This window comes from Brassica napus, chromosome C9, assembly GCF_020379485.1.
Source record: "Brassica napus cultivar Da-Ae chromosome C9, Da-Ae, whole genome shotgun sequence".
NCBI classification, from domain to species: domain Eukaryota; kingdom Viridiplantae; phylum Streptophyta; class Magnoliopsida; order Brassicales; family Brassicaceae; genus Brassica; species Brassica napus.
This window is the reverse complement of record NC_063452.1, coordinates 64,679,599-64,699,915: the sequence shown is the minus strand read 5'-3', so window position 1 is coordinate 64,699,915 and position 20,317 is coordinate 64,679,599. Positions and strand designations below refer to the sequence as shown.

Below are 20,317 nucleotides of genomic sequence, written 5' to 3'. Positions count from 1 at the left end.
CAAAGAAGTTTGGGCCAAAATAGCAAAACATAAAAATACGGGGAAGATATGTGAATTAATAAGAAAGTAGGGGCGAAACTTGAATATCCAGTTTCTATCACACCCGCTTCACTTGCCTTTCTATCGCCACATGAACCAGAGAGAACGATTTGTTCTTCTTCTTCCGTTATCGAACCTTAGCGTTCGGTGGCGTCTTCACCTTCAGCTACGAAGATGATGTCGGTGAGGGCAATTAACGGTTGCTTCATCATCCGCACCGCCACCACCGGCTGCGCTCCTCCCGTCTCTCTATTTCGCCACCGTATTCAGCGACTCAGATCGTCTCATCTCCGCGAATTCTCGAAATCAGGGCTTGGTTTTCCTCCACTGCGACAGAACACCGGCGGCGGCGATGCACCGAGCTGCTCGGCGTGCATTCATAGCCTCGTGGAAAGTGTTTCCCAAGAGCTCGAATCAGTCAGCAGGCGCAAGCGAAGCCGAATCAGCGTTCGCGCCAGTGTCAAGTACGTTTCACTATCCTTTCTTCTGTGTATTATCAGCAAAACTTGAACTAGAAATCTTGAATTAAACGAGGATTAGATGAAACTGTAGGGTGAAATTAACAAGCTACGGAGAGGTTGTTGAGGATAAGCTAGTAAACCAAGAGCTAGAGGCGGGTTTGCTTCTGGAGTTCAAGAAGGATCCAGAAAGGGTGTTGTTGGCAGTCACTCATAGACCTGATGGCAAGAAGAACTGGATGGTCTTTGATCAGGTTTCACTTGTACTCATACATATTGACCTTGCTGCAGATCGTTTGACTTATTCACACTTTAATGGTGCAGAATGGTGTTTCTTCTTCCATCAAACCGCAGCAAATTACCTACATCGTCCCAGGTCTTTATAATTTTAACCATACAGAGCTTACTGATTTCCTCCAGAGGGCTCAGGATAACTTGGTACGTAATGCTAATTACTGATTGTCAAAGGTTTTAGAAACCTGCTTTTTTTTTCTTTTTCTGGGGGTTCTACTCTAAGATGAGGTTGTCATGTTACATGAATGAGCTTGTAGTTATTATTTTGATGCAGGATACTCAACTGCTTGAGTTTGCTTGGATGGAGTTGCTTGAGAAGAACAAACCTGTGACGCCAGAAGAGTTAGCAGAGGTACCGTATCCTTGAGTGAATGCAGCGGTCGAGCCCTGTCGTTTGACTATGCCTTTTTAAATTTCAGATTATTTATGGTAGCTCAGATCCTCTCGAAAGCTATTGTGCTCATTTTTTGCTCTCAAAAGACGAGATATACTTTTCTGTATTGGAGTCAAAAGGTTCTCGATCGATCTATAGCCCCCGCCGTACTGAACAGGTATTACTTGTGCATCTTTTCCCCTGTATTCATAGGTTCATCTATGTCACTTGAAGGATGTTTTCTCCATAGACTTTCTATGCTTGGTAGTGTAAGACTTCCAATCCTTAGATATTAGGATTTTATTTGTTTTATCAAGTAGTGGTGAGCTTCATTTAGTTTCCATGAATTTGTGATATCAAGTAAAAGAATTCTATGTGGATGAAAGTTGCAACAATATTTGGAGATCATGGCTGAGATTTGACTTGGTTTGTTGGGTTATGCTATTATCAGGCTTGATGATATATAATTAATGAAAGAGATCTTGATTGTGCGGTTTTGACTCTTATAATTATTGATGCTCCACCACCTTATATCTTCTGATAATCTGTTTGTTGTTTTTCTTGTAGGTGGAAGAACTTTTACGCAGGCAACGTGTGAAGGAGGCAGAAGAAAGAGAGTTTGAGGAGTTTATTCAGTTGCTGAAGTCTGCCAAGAACGCGCCTAGTCACACTAAGCCCCCCAAATCTTCATGGTTAGCTAATGATAAAGTGCGAGAAAATATCGACTCACTCAAAGCTTATGCTATTGATGCGTGGGCAAGCATTGACCAACGCAAAGTGGCCGGAGTGGTGAGTCAGCTACATTCATTCTGCTAGCATTTTTAAGCTGTTGTTATACGCATGTGAAGCTACATCTCCCAAAGATTTTGATTGTTTGGTTGTTGAAGCAAAATCACAATCTTTTTGTAATCTAATGTATTTTTGTGGTTGACAGATCTTAAAATCCATGGGATTACAGAAAACGGCTGTCTCGGCACTAAACCTTCTCATAGATATTGGATATTTTCCTGTACATGTCAATCTTGATCTGCTTAAACTGAATCTCCCCACCGACCACTCCGATGCAGTTGTTGAAGCTGCTGAAATTCTTCTTTCAGAGTCTTCTGATCTTGATGCGGTGAGCACTTTGTCCTGCATTTGGATATGTTTGTTATATTGTCGCATGTTAGTGGTAATTTCGCAAAGTGTTGACATTCATTCTCCAAGATTCAATATTCTCACTTTCTCAAACCTTGTTTAGGCTAGGAGGATCGATCTCACACACTTGAAGGTATATGCAATTGATGTTGATGAGGCTGATGAGGTAAATACTTACATCTCCTATATTTGATTTCTGCAAAATCTACGTTTGAAAAATCAAGTCTGAATGCTATCTCATTTAACTGTCAGTATTTTTTCTCGTTCCATGGTATTTTCTGCAGCTTGACGATGCCCTGAGTGCAACGAGATTGCAGGATGGACGGATAAAGATCTGGATACATGTTGCTGATCCTGCTAGATATGTTACACCTGGGAGCAAAGTGGACAGGTAAAGTACGATGCATGTCTTTGATCACTATAACAACATATTTTTGGTCACTCTGATTTATTAGTATGTGCTCTAGAGAGGCAAGGAGAAGGGGAACTTCTGTCTTTCTTCCTACCGCTACTTATCCCATGTTTCCAGAAAAACTTGCCATGGAAGGAATGAGTTTGAGACAAGGAGAAACATGCAATGCTGTCTCTGTGTCTGTTGTCCTCCGTTCTGATGGCAGGTAACTGAATATTTCATTGCTCTTCTTTCGATTTCTTATCTACAGAATACTCAGAACTAAAAGAATACTTACAGCTTCTTGTTACAGCATTGCAGAATATTCGGTAGAAAATTCAATCATCAGACCGACCTATATGTTGACATATGAAAGTGCTGCTGAGCTGCTTCACATGAACCTCCAAGAGGAGGTTGAACTGAGATTGCTGTCCGAAGCAGCTTTCCTCCGCTCTCAATGGCGCCATGAGCAGGTTGGCTTGAGTTTTCTATTGTCTGTCATCAAAACCTTAGCATAGAAAAATCATAGTTTTTGCTAATGGTTTTACATTGGCTTTTTACATTTTCAACATCTATGGGCATTAAGTTTTTTTTTTTTTTTTTTTTTTGCTGAATGCTGTTTTTCTTGGAACACTTTCCTCTTTCTGGGCTGATACAGGGTGCAGTGGACACAACTACACTGGAAACTCGTATCAAAGTGGTGAATCCTGAAGATCCAGAACCGTTGATTAATCTCTATGTAGAGAATCAGGCAGACCCGGCAATGAGACTTGTCTTTGAAATGATGATACTTTGTGGGGAGGTTATAGCAACGTTTGGGTCTCAGCACAATATTCCATTGCCATATAGAGGACAACCACAGTCAAATATTGACGTGTCTGCATTTGCGCATCTTCCAGAAGGACCTGTTCGTTCTGCATCCATTGTCAAAGTAATGCGTGCTGCAGAAATGAATTTCAGATGTCCTGTTCGACATGGAGTGCTCGGAATTCCGGGTTACGTTCAGTTCACATCTCCCATTCGTCGATACATGGATCTTACCGCACACTACCAGGTAAAACGTTTTCACCCTCTCATGGTATCAGATGATTTTGATCTATTTGGGGTGGTGATTTATGCCTTAAGCTTTGTTTGAACATGGAACAATACAGTGATTTGGCAAAGCGTGTTGTTGAAATTACAGATTAAGGCTTTTCTTAGAGGAGGTGACAATTTTCCATTCTCAGCTGGTGAGCTAGAAGGTATAGCAGCGTCCGTAAACATGCAAAACCGAGTAGTGAGAAAACTCTGCAACAGTGGTCTTCGTTATTGGGTAATAGAGTTTCTAAGAAGACAACAGAAGGGTAAAAAATACACCGCATTGATCTTGAGATTTGTCAAAGACCGTATCGCATCTCTTTTGTTGGTTGAGGTAATTGCTCTTGATACAACCCAAAAAAAACATTTCTCTGCATATTTTTTTTATATTATACAACAAAGGCGAATTAACTCACCCGTAAATTGTTTATAGGTGGGTTTTCAAGCAACCGCATGGGTATCAGAAGGAAAACAAGTGGGAGATGAAGTCGAAGTTCGAGTAGAAGAAGCTCATCCCCGCGACGATCTTATTCTTCTCAAAGAAGTTCTCTAGGAGTTAACAACACCTTAGTTCCCAGACAAATTCATCAAAAATGAGGCCTGAAACTGATAGAGAGCTTGTTTTTTTTTTGCAAAATAGGTAACCAATCATCTCCACTAATATTCTTAATTTGGTTATTAAATAATTCACACTACTTAACTCTTTAGGTGATAAGGAAATCTGCTGATGAACGCAGCCAGTGGGGGCTCGAGCTATGTGCTTTAGGAGTTAAAACACATTGGTCATGTGGTACACGCTTATATGGTTCATACAATTTTACATGCTGTTGTTGTAAGTCGATATATGTAACTTGCTTTGGTTCTATTGAGCAAAAAGAAAAGAAAAAAGGGAATGTGAATATACTATTCCAGCCTTGGATTTGATCGATCTAAAAGTCTCAAACATAGGTTCAGAGCTATGTGAAAGGTATCTTGATATCCAAGTACGCAGCTAGCTTGGATCATAAGGTAGTTCAGATCTAATCATATGGACTTTCACATTGTTGATCCCTTAACTCTAGGATGAAGGTATCTATGGTAGTTTACAAAGTCAAAAATTGTACCGAGAGTTCAGTCTGCGCGTGGTGGAACATGAAAAAAAGTCAAATGCTGAAAATGTACGTCGTGTATTAGATAAGCGTATCAACAAAAATTAAATGTGAAGCAACAAACACTTGAAATGAATATTTTCATGTTACTGTGTCCTTGCATTTTGTTTTCTAACCATTAATACGGGTCACCGACTAGTTGAGAATTTGATATATCGTAAGACACATCCTCTACAGATAGGAACATTATAGTTTCCTAGTTGAGACTTTAAAAACGTATCAATTTTTTTTTTAAAGTTTCAAACGATGTTTTATTACGTAATGAACTAAAATTTTCATATCTATGATTATTAACGCAGTATATACTCTAATGATTAATGAAATTTTACCCAACTTGGAAGTATTAAAACAAGAAAAAGTAATGTTACGGTTTCGATTCTGCATTTGGAAACACTAAACTGCTCGATGTCAAGTGGTACGGACGAAGTGTAATCTAAGGATTTACTTGTAAAACTACCCTAACAAAATATTAACTGCAGTCTGCACATGCATTCATCTTTACTAATTTGTCATCAAACCTTTAGGTTAGGTAGGTAAACGCATTGATAATTCGCTCGCATGTAGTAACAATTTAATAAATTTCTACGAAAACATATTCATCTGTTTCATTTTAACTGTAATTCTAACATTTTTTTTTCTTACACAAAAATGCCACTTTAAAAATTCAATGCAAATTTTATTTAATTTCAGCTTAAATTAATTGTAAAATATATTGATTTTACAAATAATTTTATTTATTTTAAATATTATTGATCAATTAAAAACTTAATTACATTTCATTCAATTTATTAATATGTGTAGAAAATATCAAAGTAAAACTTATTTAGAAACGGAAAAAATATAAATTTTCGTCTAATGCCATAAATGATTACTTCTAGGTGAACATTCTTGGAAACAATCACATGTGCTTCTTGAACTTTTACTTGGAATAAATCTCTGACTTTTATTGACTTTCTTGTTTAATTACATTTAGTTACGTTCGATCTATGAGTAAACAATGTAATTGGATATCAATTTGTTAACTCGACAAAAACTCAACAAAAGTGTGAAAACGTTTATGGTGTACGTAACGTAGTAAAATATAAATATATGGGTTCCCTGCGAGTAATGGCTTACGTACCTTGAGAACAATTATTTATAAAGTTAAACAAATGTAAACTACTTGCAATAAATGAAGCCACATGGATATAGTGGTCGAAAAATTAAATTTCTATATAAATATGATATATATACACACAATATGGACAGATTTGAAATTTCCTTGGTTGGTGAAAATAATTTTAATTGTAACTAAATCATTTTTGTATATTTTATTTGATGTAATCTTGTGTGTTTTCTCTCTTTGAGTATTTACATGTCAGGGTGAAGTTGCACTATGCTTTATCTTTTTGAAGAAAAATACGTATATTTTCTTACAATCGATCAAACACATTTAATCATGTGATTATCTTACCAACTTGTACATCAGATGCGTTCACTTTGTGAAGATTACTTGATTACGAGTGTATGCATGCGTCGGTGGTAGAACAAGAATACGGGGACCCGCAATCAGTTGAAGCCTAACTGCATCAACGCACGGCCCTGTTAAATGTTATACCGTAGTTTCCGTGTACTTATACGGACACTCTAGTAATCCCATTTTTAATCCGTGAAGAAACAAACAAAATCTTACGTACATAACACATTGATACTAGTATTTAGTTAGCGAGTGATATCTTAGACCACTTTTTTACGTAAAAGTATTCCAATATGATCAAATGAATTGGATCGAATCGGAACGCAGGATTTAGTTCAGTGTGATTCTCAATTGGCCACTCGCAAATTGACCAAGGAAAATGCATTAGCTACCCATGTGCGGACCACGTGCGTTTGCTTTTCTCTTGGCTTATATCAAAAATTTCCTTATTGAGTTTTTTTTTTAATATATAAGATTTCCTACCTTTAAAAAAAAATCATTCTAAATACTTAAAGCTCCTATAAAAGCTGTTCACTAATTTGTATAAAATTATGAAATATGTATATACGATTATTAAGTCATAAACAGAGTGCCGAATGTTAAGAAAATACTAAAGTGGGAAATTTTCAAATTTTAAATGTTATAAAACATTTCAATAATAATCTAACCAGTTGAAACTATTTTCCTGAATGTTGAAATTTTTAAACAAAAACCAAATTCGGTGGAATATAATATAAACTAGACCCTGACCTGCGCGCCAGCGCGAATTTGAATTTTTGGTTTTTGGTTATTTATTTAACTAAATAATGTATTTGTAATATTTGATTTATTATATTCACCAAGCAAATAATTTTTTTGGCATCTTAAACCATCTATTTACGATGAATATTCGATATCATATAAAAAATTGAACAAATAGACGTAATTAGAGAATTGTAGACGATATATAAAAACAATGGTTATTAATGTAAAATATGAAAAAATATTATATTATGACTTAGTATGGCATAAAAGATTATAAATTAGTTATACATGTTTAAAGAAAATAAAATGATTTTTAAACTTCTATGAAAAATTTAACATATAAAAAAGGGCGATGAATTAGTCATCAAATTGTAAATAATTTCATAATTTTATTAATAATAAATTATTTATAGTCTTTGTTTTTTGTCAAGATAATTATTAAATGTCCATAACATTAATATGTTAAAAGACCATATTATGAAAGCCCTTGTTGTAACCGTTTTTTTTTCGGGAAGTGTAGCAAAAAAAAAATACATTTAACTCTTCGTTTTGTTTAAGTTTGTGTCGGTAAACGATTAAAAAAAATCTCTCTATCTTTTTTAATGTTCAATTTGAAGCTTATTATGCGGAAATCATACGCAAATATAATCAATTGGTTGGAATCTCTATATCTTTATATTCTTATAAATTTTAAATTTATTGTTTCCTCTTCTGCAAGCAAATCAATTACCGAAGTAATGGATCAATTGGTTGGAATCAAATCTATTCTTATAATTAGTGTAATTATGCTTACATTTTCTATATTTAATAGGTACATTAAAGATACAACATTGAAGATATTTTGTTTTGATTAATAGAAAATATTGAATTTTGAGTTTGTATTTATTGATTTGTTTATTTTATAAAGCTTAGAAAATCAATGGGATGATTTGTTGGTTGACACATCCTATAAAGAAAACAAAAACTATAGGTGGTTTGAATATTGTACATCGATCGATGCATGATGTAAGTTGACTATATAAAACTTGAACATGATCATTTCAAACTAAAGTATAGGTAGGTTATATGCATTTGTTGTATTGTAGTTAATATATTTTAAATATTATATAAGTCAAATGATTCACGTTTCCGTAAAAATAAAATTCAAGTTCATTATTGGGTCGTACTCGTACGTAATAAGCTACGTTAAATATGATATATTTTTAAGTTCATTTAATGACATTAAATTTAAATTTGATTAAGGAAAACTTATTAATTTAACTGGAAAAGACAAGCATTAAAATATATAGATTTATTTAATAACATTAAATTTAAATTTGATTAAGGAAAACTCATTAATTTAACTGGAAAATACAAGCATTAAAATAAGTAGTTTAATTTAATTCTCAGTGGCATGAAAATGTAAATAAGTTAGAAAAGTTAGGGATATTTTTTAATGGGTATTTTTTTTTTAATAATAGAGATATTTTTATTAGATCCACGAGGCAAGAAATGCGGAATTACAAATTCGTTGTTTTCTCATTAATAAAAAATACTTTATAAAATGATATTTTCTTTAAAAAAACATATAATAAGATATAGCCGCAAAACTCTTTTGAAGCATCATCTCTTCCTCCATAAGTAGCCTCCCTACCTCCCTCCTCCTTCACACACTTTTCTCTTTCTCTCAAAACTTTTTTCAGTACCGAAGAAAAATATGGCGGCGAAAATAATGACATTAATGGTGGTTGCTGCTCTGGTGGCGACCACAGTGAACGCCAGAATCCCCGGAGTTTACACTGGAGGTCCGTGGGTCAACGCTCACGCCACCTTCTACGGCGAAGCTGATGCTTCCGGCACTATGGGTACACTCTCTCTCAATTCACTACTGATGAGTAGACATTTAACATTAAGGTTTGTATTGTTGTAGGTGGTGCGTGTGGGTACGGGAACTTGTATAGCCAAGGTTACGGTGTGAACACTGCGGCTTTAAGCACTGCCTTATTCAACAATGGTTTGAGTTGTGGCGCTTGCTTTGAGCTCAAATGTGTCAACGATCCAGGCTGGTGTCTTCCAGGCAACCCATCAATCCTTATCACCGCTACTAATTTCTGTCCACCTAATTTTGCTCAAGCTAGCGACAATGGTGGTTGGTGTAACCCTCCTCGTGAACACTTTGATCTTGCCATGCCTATGTTTCTAACCATCGCTAAGTATAGGGCCGGTATTGTCCCCGTCTCTTACCGCAGGTAAAAATCTTCATCTCTATCTATTCTAGTCCACTCACTTTTATATTTCTTTAATCCATATTTACCCGAACAAGATAAACTTAGTCTTAATATATTATATAGTTTTTTTAAGCTGAGTTTTAATATATTACATAGTTGATCCGATGAAATCGCCTTATGTTGCTTAATCAAAGATATAACAATGTTTATTTTGTTTCAGACTTTGGAGGTTACATTATTATATAGTACTAGTATATAATTAGGATCTGGAATCTAAGAATCTGTGAGCTTGAAGATTTTCAGAGCCTTGGCATGTTCACTGTATTCTTTATTCCATTTTCCTCTTGTATTCCCGAGAAAGCTGCGTTGCTTATCTTTCTAAATTTTTCTAGGGACCAAACAATAAAGATTTTTTCTATTAACGTACTGTTTTAGTTGAGTCGATGCAATCACCTTTCCTGTCTTTTAGTCCTTTTAAAGCCATATCCTTTAACCAACTTAACTTAACCTTTTCTTTTGTCATCCCCTCCTCATACATACGTCATCTTTTTTCTTTTCTTTTCTTTTGTAAACGAAGTTCTTTGAAGTAACTTATTTACTAGGTCGGTTGTTAAATAATGCCTCTGACCCATAAGATTCAGAAACATTTTTTTCCAATTTTTCTGCATTGAAGTCAGGCTAAACCCCCGACACTTCCTCACCCCACCCCATACATCTGCCAGGCCATCCACATAACCCAAAACCCGAGTCATGTTGCCACAACATACTAGTATTATATTTAGCCAAAAAAATAACTAGTAGTATTAGTTTACTTTCCTTTCATGAAGTTACGTAAATTAAATATTCAAGTCTATCTAACCTATGGCTATACTCTTTAACAATTTGTTTTATTTTAAAATTATGTCCGCATTAAAAATAACCAAAAAATCAATCTACGTGAAACTAAGAGCAACTCCAAAGGGGTATCTAACCTACTTCCAACCAAGTATCCATCTAATTAATTGTGTTTTAATTAAATCAAAAATATAAAAGATACTTAGAAGTGTCTCTAACTTTAGATGTTTTGGAAGTGTATCCAAAAGAAACGTGTCAATCAATTGGTGAGTGTATAAAAAAAGGGGTTGAAATTTAGAACTTTTAGTTGGTTCTACCATTAGAAGGGTTGAAATTAAGCAAGTATCTAAAATTTTGATTTTATTAATTTCAATTAAAAAATTAATTTAGAACTCAAACACCATGTCTATGGCTGGAGATGGTCTAAGGAATCATTAAAATTCCACAGGGTTTAGAGTAATGTATATTTAATATATTTGTTTGTGTTGTTGCAGGGTCCCATGTAGGAAGAAGGGAGGTGTAAGATTCACGATAAATGGATCCAAGTACTTCAACTTAGTGTTGGTCACTAACGTAGCCGGAGCCGGAAACGTCCAGATGGTCAGTGTGAAAGGAAGCAACACAGGTTGGTTAGGTCTTAGCAGGAATTGGGGACAAAACTGGCAATCCAACGCAATTCTTGTCGGCCAGTCTCTTTCTTTCAGAGTCAGAGCCTCCGATGGCCGAAGCTCCACCTCTAACAACATAGTTCCCAGTAACTGGCAATTTGGTCAGACTTTCTCCGGCAAGAATTTCCGCGTCTGAAGATTAACAAAAAATCTTCGGAAGACATTTGAATCTTTATTTCTCTCTTTCCTATATAATATATATATATATATATATATACGTGTCTTTAATATTAGTTACGGTTTGGAATTGGGGTTTTACCATTTTTCCCTTATTTTCTCAGGGAAAGTATTGGGATTGCTTGGTTTAGAAGTTAGGGTTTTATTTTAAAAACATTTAGGCTTTGTTTTTGGTGTGTTGTGTCTTGTTTGGTTATGTAGTGAAGGCTGAAGCGGCTTCAAAGAGAAAGGGTTGAGATAAAGATAAATGTAGCCCGCAGCTCTCCTTTATGCTCTGATTGTATTAAGTATATATAACTATATATATGATATTAAGAAACTTATATAAATAAATAAATGATTGGCTATTTACTTAATTATCTTCAATGTTTTGATATACATATATTACTGTGGTGTATGGATTGCTCATGTTGGTTTGTGGTTGTGTTGGAATCGGTTTGTTCTGTTTAGACGTTTTTCTTTCAAATATCCGAACTTCACATTCCTTTTAAAAAAGTGAGTATCATCAAATTATATTCGCCTTTCATACAACCGTTCCTTATCATTCGTCTAAGTTAACGTCACCATACTTTGATCAGTCAAACCTATACGCACTGAACCTATATAGATTTATACGGTTCAGCATCCCGGGATATTCGGTGTAGCATACTGCATACGTATATTTAGGTGATGCATTAAGGAGAATATAATTGATGTGATGTGAATGCATTACACCATCTTCATGTGCAATCTGCGATCATAATTTATCAGAGAGAAATAGTGAAAGTAAGATAAGATATTGAATTAGATTTTACAGAATCTTATCTTTTGTTCTGACGATTTAGTTGATGGACCAACCAATGTATAATGTTTATATATATATATATATATATATATATAACTGTTAGATATTTTGTTACATTATTACTGTTTCTTTTTTGTTTAATCGGATGGCAATGTTACATATGCTAACATCTAGATGCATCCTATTTAGACAGCATCAGTCAGTGATGTAATAACAACGGCTTTAGTTTTTAGTTTTTTTTGTTTCCTCTTTCGAGATGAGGCAATTGTTAGTTACTGTACATCGATTCAATTTATGGTTAGTATGTATTTTAGTTTCCTTCTTTTTTTTAATCAGAAAGATAACACACAACATAGTTTTTATTTTTATGTTTAATCTGGGGATATCCCCGGACCTATGGAAGGCCCCAAACTAATTCCCAAGTGGAAGTGCAGCCCACGGATAGACCCTCTCTCCGAGTATGCAAATGAACCCTAAAGCATAGACCTATATCCGTGTGGGATGTCCAGAGACATCATCAAGTAGTTCTTTCTGGCAAGGTTCGAACTCGCAATCTGGGTGCAGGAAGAAATCCGTTTTTACCATTGGGTCACGATGTTCCGGACTAACACACAAGATAGTTGCGAAACAAAAGTGTGTTTCTTACGAAACCCAAAAACACGATCGACCATTAATCGTATAATTATCTTTTGCGGATCACAAAACCCGAAAAGTAGTTTAGGTAGCTGTATGTGGCATTGTAGCTGGTCGAGATCATGAACAAGTGTTATCTCATTTCCAGGCCATCAATATGAATCCGAATAACTTTTAAAGTTTCTTTTTTTGCTTCTAATATGTTTCAGATTCCTTTAAGTAGTAATACACAAGCCTAACGTTGCGATAAAAAATAAAGATATATCCATATGTATACAAAAAAAAGGAGTATATATCGTGTGGCCTGTCTACTTGGTCGGTTTACCAGAATGAATGTTACAGAAAGAAAGATTAAAAACATGGTGGAGGCTGGAGAGCATAAATCCTATATCAACTCATCTTTAAAGCATCAATAGTTTTGGGCACAAAAGAACATAAAAACAGTAGACGAACGTAAGAAAATCACCGATGACTTCAGATGTGACATATTATTTGTTTGTTGGGTCGATTCCCAATTCTTTTTGCATAACAAACGAAAGATGTCTTTGGTTTATTTATGATTGGAGATGTCATGATTCAAATAAAGATGTAATAACTTATTTAGTTCTGATTTTTTTTGTAACTTATTTAGTTCTGATTTTGCAAAAGAACATAGTTCGTCTTTGTCAAAAATACATAGGTCTGATTCATAGAAGCGAGATGAATGGATATGAAATTCGTAAAAATATAGAATGCAAAGTTCAATGATAAAGAATGATTACAATATAATTTTTTCTTTAATAACACAGTTTTAAAGAAGAATTTTTACTCTCTCTCACTTCTTCAATCTTCAATCTTGATCCTTCTCATTACCAAACTAAAGTATAGCTAGAAAATAATATAAAATTCATATCTCAAAATAACAAACACTCAAACGGGTTACAGAAAAAAAAAAGTATTATTCGTGGTTAAAAAAGAGAAAAAAAAAATACAGAAAATATTATTATGACCTTTTTGCTCCAGTGGAGTCTCTCGCATGCATGCTTATCTGAGAACCCTGTTTGAGCTTAAGACGAAATGATCTTCACCGCCTGCAATGGTAGAGTGAAGCCTCCCGGCAGCCCAGCCATTGTTGAGCATCCGAGCAGGATCACCGGTGACACGGCTTTCTTGAGCACGTGTTTCGAACTCAGGAAGGCCATTGGCTTTCCTTTCTTTCCTTGTTTTCCTCTCCTCGTCTCTTTCTTTCCTCAACCAACTCTCAACTGTTCTCATCAATGACTTCTTGCTTGTTTCCTTCACTTTCTCCATTGGCATTGCTAACTGTAACTTCCCGTTTGCTACATACACCTACAACAATGGAAGATTATATGGGTTTTGTTCTTTGGTAGTGTAGGAGCAAAACAGAGAATAGAGATTACAATGTGTGTAGGCCAATCCTCAAGGCCATCGAAAATATGAGTGGCGTAGATAATGGTAGCTCCTCGTTCTTGGCATTCCTTTCTCAGAAATGCCAAAAGGTCGGCTCTGGCGAGAACGTCAAGATCAACAGTGATTTCATCCAAAAGGAGAACCTGTAGATGATCCAATAAAAGCTAGATTCAGATAAAAGGTTTCTTAATTGTTTTTTCAAACACAAATGTTGGTACCTTGAAAGGCTTGAGGAGTCCCATACAGATCTGGACGCGTCTTCTTTGGCCATCAGAGACCTTGTGCAATCTCCATGAGATATCGATATCCAACACCTAAACCAACAACCACAATTAGAACTAAACAGAAAGGTGGAGAGCATCACATGAATTTGACCTCTAAGAGAAAAAAAACAGAATGATGATACTTGTTCGTAGCAAGTTTGGCATGTGACAAAGATGGAAGATCAGAACATGCTCTAGACGTGAGCAGTATGACAACCACAAATAAACTTAAAAAGGAAAGGTAGATAGCATCACATGCATCTGACTAAACAAAAAAAGGTTCATTCCAGCTTGTAAAACACACAATAATAGACACTTGAGATGCTTAGTATGTGACAAATATGGTAAGATCAGTATGACAAATACTATGAAGCCTGAGAATGTAAATTAATATGTAACAGAGAAGAAATAAGCATGTGATCAACCAAAAGTACAAAACCTTGATCAATTCATCTCTTCTCTTTGGATCAATACCAGCCACTCCGAATATCATCTTCTCTGCCGATATATCCATTTGTATCGGCACTTCAAATCCTGCAAATGCCACGTCACGCCTCCACTGCAAACACACACACACAATATCCAAAATCAATATTGTACAACCAAATCAAATTCACACGAGATTTGAAAACTGCATGACGAACCTCGCCGCCGAGATAGCAGAGATCACCCGAAGATGTCAATCCGGTGTCGTGAAACGCCGATCGACCAAGAACCCTAACCATGTGCGGCTCCACCATATGTTTCCCTCCCAATATCTTCAGTATCGTCGTCTTCCCTGATTTTTTTTTATTATTATCTAATTTCAGATCCTACACATACGCATTTCAAGCTCCTTATAGAGATAAACGAATTTTCACGTACCGGCGCCGTTAGATCCGACGAGGAGACACCGTTCGCTCGAATCGAGCTTCAGAGAGAAATCCTCGATGAGCGGTTTCGATCCCGGAGGTGGATGGCCGTCGATTCCTGGATACGTGAATCGTAATCCGGAGATCTCCACCGTTGTATCTCGCTTCTCCTCTTCCATCTTCACTACTTCTTCTTCGTTCTCTCTCTTCTGTCTCGTTTTATACTTTTCTTCAGACGTTTGGTAGTTGGTGGTGAGAGTAATTAACCGACACCGTTTTGGTGGAGACTTGAACATAAGTGCTCACGTGGCGCTCTGTGAGACGTTTGTTTACATTAAGACTTTTCTTCTTTAATGTGAACTAGGCCTGGGCATTTTATCCGGACCCGAAGACCCGAACCGGAACTGACCCGAAAATACAGGTTTGGGTCCTGGTCCGGATCCATGTTAAGTATCTATTGGATCTTTTTTTTTGGGCCCGCGGGTCTCGGTTTGGGTCCGGGTCCTATCCGAGACCCGTTCGGGTACTCGAAGTACCCGCAAATAATTGTATATACTAGGTATATTTGGGCGATTGGGTATATTTTTGGTATTTCGGATTTTTTAAAAGTTTCGGGTTTGGATTTTCGGGTATAATTGTAGGTTTTTGGTGAAATTTTAGTTTTTTAGAAAATATAATTTGGGTATTCAGGTAAAATTCGGGTATGTTTTGGGTTTTCGTATCTGATTTTGGATAATTTTTTGGGTATTTTTGCGGTTCTTCGGGTATTTTTAGAGTTTTCAGATCCAGTTCGGGTATTTCGGGTCTATTTCGGGTCATAAATACCCGAACCGACCCGGATCCGAAATATACCCAAAAAGTTTGGGTATTTTACGGGTATTGAAATTATAGACCCGATCCGATCCGGACCCGACAAGACCCGACCCGGAACCGGCCCGAAAAGTTATAGGTACCTATATGAGTCTAAATTGCTAGGATCCGAAGGACCCGGACCCGACAATACCCGATCCGAACCCGACCCGAAGACCCGGATGCCTAGGTCTTATTATTGTGAACGGAGGAAGGAAGTTGACGTGGCTCTGTTAGAGACCGTCTCCTCAAAAACGACGTCATTTTAATAAAATATATATTTTTTTAATTCGTAGTGTATTATTCCTCTGTTCTTGATCGTCTCGCTGAGATTTGTGGATCTTTTGGCAGACATGGCAGCGATCTACAGTCTTTACATAATCAACAAATCTGGTGGTTTGATCTTTTACAAGGTACTATCATTCATCTCTATCCCCCCCCCCTTCTTCTCGATCTCGCAGCTTTCTTAAGTACGATTTTTCATGTCTGGAGGAGAGTGACGATCTAATTGATGTTCAATTTCGCTGGATTCATCAATTTTATTCGAGGGAAAGACTGAAATACGACGTTTTTAGATCACTAGGGGTTTGTGATTTGTCTTGATTCAAGAACCATTTTGCTTTGGTCTGGCTTCCGACAACATTTAAGAACATAAAGTAGTTCTTTAGTTTTGTCGGATTTGCTTTTTTTTTTTTTTTTTGTGTTCTGTCTGTAACTCAAGAGATCTGTGTGTTTATGTCTGGAATTGGGAAAGTTCAGGACTGTGGAACAAAGGGAAGGATGGACACGAATGATAGCTTGAGGGTAGCCAGTTTATGGCACTCAATGCACGCCATTTCTCAGCAGCTTTCACCTGTTAATGGCTGTTCTGGCATCGAGCTTCTCCAAGCCGATACCTTTGATCTCCATTGCTTCCAGTCTCTCCCAGGTTTATATATATATTCTTACATCTGCCTTCCTTTTATGTTTATTCTTTCTCTTGATTGTTGATTGTTGATTTTTCTCTCAGGAACAAAGTTCTTTGTGGTATGTGAACCTGGAACTCCTCACATGGAGAGCCTTCTTAGATACATTTATGAACTCTACACCGACTACGTCTTGAAGAATCCTTTCTATGAGATTGAGATGCCTATTCGTTGCGAGCTTTTCGACATCAACCTTTCTCAAGCTGTTCTGTCTGACCGCGTTGCACTCTTAGGCCGATGAGCTCATGATTGATTGTGTCTCCTTGGATCTCACTTCTTTGCCTTTTTTTTTTTTTGTTTTTGTTTCCTATCCGGATAACATTTTATATGTGACAAAAACACTTGAACATTGCACCTAAGTTCATAGTCTATAAGTTTGTTTCTTCTCTCCCTTACATTGTCTAAACAGAGACCTTTTACTATGAAACAACCTAAGCAGAGAGAAGGTAAAAGAGTCTATACATATCTTGTGATTGTTACATAATTGAAGGCCTAGGATAATTCACAGCTTGTGGAGACTTGTTGTTGTTATCACTGCTGGGTTGAAGAAGATTCGGCTGCTCTTTTGGTGTTTCCTTCTGGACATGGAGTTCTTCAAGTGTCTTGACGACATCGTTCATGCTCGGTCTAACCTTGGAATCCATGGATATGCAGTCGAGTGCAAGAAGTGCGATTTTTAAAGCCCGGGTTAGGGAGTATTGACCTTGGAGACGAGGATCCATCACTCGGAGAAGCCTTCTTTTGTTTGTTAAGTAAGGTCTTGCCCAGTCCACTAGATTGTGTTCTCCCACCGGTTGGTTCTTGTCAATTGTTCGTCTCCCTGATAACAGCTCCAGTAACACCACCCCGAAGCTGTACACATCACTCTTTGCCGATAAATGACCTTTCAAAAATTTGACAAAGAACATCAGTAATGGAGTTTCTTTGCATTGGTATAAACAGCTATGGAGAAAATGCACATACCGGTAGCTAGATATTCAGGAGCAGCGTATCCTTGAGTTCCAACGACTCTGGTAGAGACATGGCTGTTGTCACCCTCTGGACCATCTCTAGCCAAACCAAAATCCGAAAGCTTTGCATTGTAGTTCTGCAGATACATAGAGAGAAACAGTAAAGATGGCTGCATCCCCAAAAAGAAACAAAGCTACACAGAGTATCTTTACTGAATCTAGCAAGATGTTGGATGCTTTGAAGTCTCGGTATATAACTTGAGGTTGAGCATTGTGAAGAAATGCTAGTCCTCTAGCTGCACCAAGAGCCATTCGAACCCGTGTGTTCCATGAAATTGGCTGAAAGAATGTTCCTCCTGTTTTTGAAAATTCAGAAAAAATATTAATCATTATGTAAAAGGGATTCTCTCTCTTTGAAGATTAGCTGAACTTACTTCTGAATAAGTGATTCTCAAGACTACCGCGAGGCATGAACTCGTAAACAAGAAGCCTCTGCTCTTCCTCTAAGCAGTATCCAACTAGTTTCACAAGGTTTGGATGATCCAGCTGTCCTAAATAATTGATCTCAGCCTGCAAAAAAAAAAAAAAAAAAAAAGGTTCAAGAACTTGAAATGGACTCTTGTGAAATAACAAATGGTGACTAACCAGCCATTCTCGATGACCTTGAAGCCCTTCTTGGTTGAGTCTTTTCACTGCGATGACAATTCCGGTCCCCGGTTTAGAAGGAGCCAAGGAAGTCTCATCGATCCATCCTTTGAAAACGCAACCAAAGCCACCTTCACCAACCATACTATCAGGCCTGAAGCTCCTCGTTGCAGACTTGAGTTCACCGAGGGTAAAGCTCTTGAGATTAGCATTTTTCAAGATCTCGCCTTCTGTTCGAGGCGTATGAGAGAAGGAAGTAGCCGAAGCTGAGCCTTTGCTCCCTTCCCTACTCAAAAATTTCGAACTTAGCCCTATAATAATTTCACAAAGCCCAGTGAGTTTAGATTCAACTCTTCTTACTAATAAAGGAAACAAAGTGTGAATCTAGAAACTTTCTAGTTCAGGACAAAAGCAAAGTGTGAAAGATACCACAGAGTCTCACTGAAGTATCTGTCACCTTGTTCGAATATAATAAATAATAATAAATATTAGTAAGAGAAAGGCAAGAAAGTGATGAAAGACTCACATGAACTGGAAGCGATATCTGTTTTGATCTGATTACTGAAACAAGCTCCCATTTAAACACCACAAGAAACCAATCACTCACACACTCAGCTCTAGCTAATCTTTTGATTAAAAGCAGACAAACAGAGAGTTTAATCTGTGTAAACACAGTCCCAGAAGGCGTACGAAGTGTAGGGGAAACGAAGATTCCCTCGGAAGAAGGCTCAGCAGGCTAATAATGAAACTTCAAACATTTATTCTCCCAAGAAAAGTCTTTATTGATAAAATAATGATTTTGTATAAAATGCAAAAGAAGTGTGTCAGAGATGAGTTCTTTTAAAAGCTCTTTCCTCTCTCTTTCCGTTGAGACGTTTTTTGGGTACGCCCTGTTGGACTTTCTTCCTCATCTGTCTCTGTTCATCGTCGACTTATTGACTTTTCCTCCTAAGACTTCCCCATTGAAGCTAGAGTTAAACCGGTTGCTTATGACAAAGGGTAGAATGGAACACCTTTAAGTTTTAATTGGAACAAAAATATACCTATAAATGAGAAAAATAATTAGTGATCTTTATAACCTTTTGACCCTATAACATAATAACTTTTGATCGAGAACTCAAGAAATATGCAACCAAAAAATTATCCACAAAACACTTTCACTTTCTTTTCTCTCCTCAAAATCTTGCATCCATTAACACTATTTTCTCTCCCGAAGCATCGAGTTCTAGCAGACCACTATTGATTTTGTTAATCATTATAACACACTTAATATATACTTCGATTATTCAGTCAAAACTTAAACCAAACATTAATAAAACATAATAAACACTAATAAAATACTATAACCTATATAATAAACACTAATAAAATAAATTATTAAACCCAAAACCCACATTAAACCCTTAACCTTATTTTAATCAAATATAAAATCCTAAGCCTTAAATGTTATATCTTATATAATAAAAACTAATAAAATATTATAGTTACTAGGTGTTTTCCTGCACCAAATGTAGAAATAAAAATTTTGGTTAATTTTAAGATTTTATTATTTGGTTACAAAATTTATTTTAATTATTTTTAAAATTAACATAAAATAAATAATATTTAAAAATTTATATTAAATAATATATATATGTAAAAATTTAAAATTATAATTTTGGAAATTTTTGTATATATTTATTTTTGTTAAAATATATTAAATAAAATTCTATATAATTAAGAATTTTTTTTGTTAAGTATATAACTATCAAAACGTAAAACTGAATAATATTTCTAAAATTTGTAGAATTTTTTTTAAGAATTAATGGTATTAGAATTATAAAATTACAACTTTTAAAAAAGCTGCATAAAATTTTAAAGATTTTTTAGTAAGAAAATTATATAATTATAAAAATAGAATTAAATAATATTTCATATATTACCTCCATGTAAATTTCTATAGTTTTATCTTATCTTGTCTATTT

The 20,317-nt window shown here is 35.9% G+C and overlaps 5 protein-coding genes across 5 annotated transcripts; 3 read left to right on the top strand and 2 right to left on the bottom strand.

Annotated features, from left to right (window-relative positions):
- The first annotated feature begins 116 nt into the window (after nucleotides 1-116).
- On the top strand, nucleotides 117-4,697 carry LOC106438827 (ribonuclease II, chloroplastic/mitochondrial-like). Its single transcript, XM_048768421.1, has 15 exons — nucleotides 117-503; nucleotides 592-751; nucleotides 822-935; nucleotides 1,066-1,143; nucleotides 1,211-1,342; nucleotides 1,732-1,953; nucleotides 2,099-2,281; nucleotides 2,405-2,467; nucleotides 2,586-2,692; nucleotides 2,769-2,918; nucleotides 3,006-3,165; nucleotides 3,351-3,746; nucleotides 3,876-4,103; nucleotides 4,203-4,409; nucleotides 4,478-4,697. The coding sequence occupies exons 1-14, from the start codon at nucleotides 214-216 to the stop codon at nucleotides 4,320-4,322; spliced, it is 2,403 nt and encodes an 800-aa protein (XP_048624378.1). The 5' UTR covers nucleotides 117-213; the 3' UTR covers nucleotides 4,323-4,409; nucleotides 4,478-4,697.
- A 4,003-nt stretch (nucleotides 4,698-8,700) lies between these two features.
- LOC106438829 (expansin-A9) lies at nucleotides 8,701-11,362 on the top strand. The gene is made up of 3 exons (XM_013880113.3): nucleotides 8,701-8,961; nucleotides 9,027-9,345; nucleotides 10,653-11,362. The coding sequence occupies exons 1-3, from the start codon at nucleotides 8,814-8,816 to the stop codon at nucleotides 10,960-10,962; spliced, it is 777 nt and encodes a 258-aa protein (XP_013735567.2). The 5' UTR covers nucleotides 8,701-8,813; the 3' UTR covers nucleotides 10,963-11,362.
- Nucleotides 11,363-13,126: 1,764 nt separating this feature from the next.
- Nucleotides 13,127-15,224, bottom strand: LOC106433562 (ABC transporter I family member 20). Its single transcript, XM_013874390.3, has 6 exons — nucleotides 14,958-15,224; nucleotides 14,738-14,871; nucleotides 14,533-14,652; nucleotides 14,049-14,144; nucleotides 13,821-13,973; nucleotides 13,127-13,749 (listed from the first exon to the last, which is right to left on the bottom strand). Exons 1-6 carry the CDS (start codon nucleotides 15,121-15,123, stop codon nucleotides 13,444-13,446), a joined length of 975 nt encoding a protein of 324 aa, XP_013729844.1. The 5' UTR covers nucleotides 15,124-15,224; the 3' UTR covers nucleotides 13,127-13,443.
- Nucleotides 15,225-16,008: 784 nt separating this feature from the next.
- Nucleotides 16,009-17,149, top strand: LOC106438832 (trafficking protein particle complex subunit 4). Its single transcript, XM_013880117.3, has 3 exons — nucleotides 16,009-16,206; nucleotides 16,553-16,721; nucleotides 16,803-17,149. Exons 1-3 carry the CDS (start codon nucleotides 16,147-16,149, stop codon nucleotides 16,997-16,999), a joined length of 426 nt encoding a protein of 141 aa, XP_013735571.2. The 5' UTR covers nucleotides 16,009-16,146; the 3' UTR covers nucleotides 17,000-17,149.
- On the bottom strand, nucleotides 17,087-19,308 carry LOC106438831 (probable serine/threonine-protein kinase PBL11). Its single transcript, XM_048768420.1, has 6 exons — nucleotides 18,880-19,308; nucleotides 18,354-18,664; nucleotides 18,143-18,278; nucleotides 17,922-18,064; nucleotides 17,722-17,845; nucleotides 17,087-17,641 (listed from the first exon to the last, which is right to left on the bottom strand). The coding sequence occupies exons 1-6, from the start codon at nucleotides 18,929-18,931 to the stop codon at nucleotides 17,235-17,237; spliced, it is 1,173 nt and encodes a 390-aa protein (XP_048624377.1). The 5' UTR covers nucleotides 18,932-19,308; the 3' UTR covers nucleotides 17,087-17,234.
- Nucleotides 19,309-20,317: the final 1,009 nt, after the last annotated feature.

What these genes read in the sequence shown, in the direction of transcription:
- LOC106438827 (XM_048768421.1), top strand. Translation starts at nt 214, where the DNA reads ATGATGTCGGTGAGGGCAATTAACGGTTGCTTCATCATCCGCACCGCC. An exon ending in AGCGTTCGCGCCAGTGTCAA is followed by an intron (nt 504 to 591) that starts GTACGTTTCACT and finishes ATGAAACTGTAG; the next exon opens with GGTGAAATTAACAAGCTACG. An exon ending in CCTGGGAGCAAAGTGGACAG is followed by an intron (nt 2,693 to 2,768) that starts GTAAAGTACGAT and finishes TATGTGCTCTAG; the next exon opens with AGAGGCAAGGAGAAGGGGAA.
- LOC106438831 (XM_048768420.1), bottom strand. Translation starts at nt 18,931, where the DNA reads ATGGGAGCTTGTTTCAGTAATCAGATCAAAACAGATATCGCTTCCAGT. An exon ending in TGAGAATCACTTATTCAGAA is followed by an intron (nt 18,065 to 18,142) that starts GTAAGTTCAGCT and finishes TTTCAAAAACAG; the next exon opens with GAGGAACATTCTTTCAGCCA. An exon ending in TCCTGAATATCTAGCTACCG is followed by an intron (nt 17,642 to 17,721) that starts GTATGTGCATTT and finishes AATTTTTGAAAG; the next exon opens with GTCATTTATCGGCAAAGAGT.
- LOC106433562 (XM_013874390.3), bottom strand. Translation starts at nt 15,123, where the DNA reads ATGGAAGAGGAGAAGCGAGATACAACGGTGGAGATCTCCGGATTACGA. An exon ending in GAAGAGATGAATTGATCAAG is followed by an intron (nt 14,145 to 14,532) that starts GTTTTGTACTTT and finishes TTGTTGGTTTAG; the next exon opens with GTGTTGGATATCGATATCTC. An exon ending in AGGATTGGCCTACACACATT is followed by an intron (nt 13,750 to 13,820) that starts GTAATCTCTATT and finishes CCATTGTTGTAG; the next exon opens with GTGTATGTAGCAAACGGGAA.
- LOC106438832 (XM_013880117.3), top strand. Translation starts at nt 16,147, where the DNA reads ATGGCAGCGATCTACAGTCTTTACATAATCAACAAATCTGGTGGTTTG. An exon ending in GTGGTTTGATCTTTTACAAG is followed by an intron (nt 16,207 to 16,552) that starts GTACTATCATTC and finishes GGGAAAGTTCAG; the next exon opens with GACTGTGGAACAAAGGGAAG. An exon ending in TTGCTTCCAGTCTCTCCCAG is followed by an intron (nt 16,722 to 16,802) that starts GTTTATATATAT and finishes TTTTTCTCTCAG; the next exon opens with GAACAAAGTTCTTTGTGGTA.
- LOC106438829 (XM_013880113.3), top strand. Translation starts at nt 8,814, where the DNA reads ATGGCGGCGAAAATAATGACATTAATGGTGGTTGCTGCTCTGGTGGCG. An exon ending in TGATGCTTCCGGCACTATGG is followed by an intron (nt 8,962 to 9,026) that starts GTACACTCTCTC and finishes GTATTGTTGTAG; the next exon opens with GTGGTGCGTGTGGGTACGGG. An exon ending in GTCCCCGTCTCTTACCGCAG is followed by an intron (nt 9,346 to 10,652) that starts GTAAAAATCTTC and finishes GTGTTGTTGCAG; the next exon opens with GGTCCCATGTAGGAAGAAGG.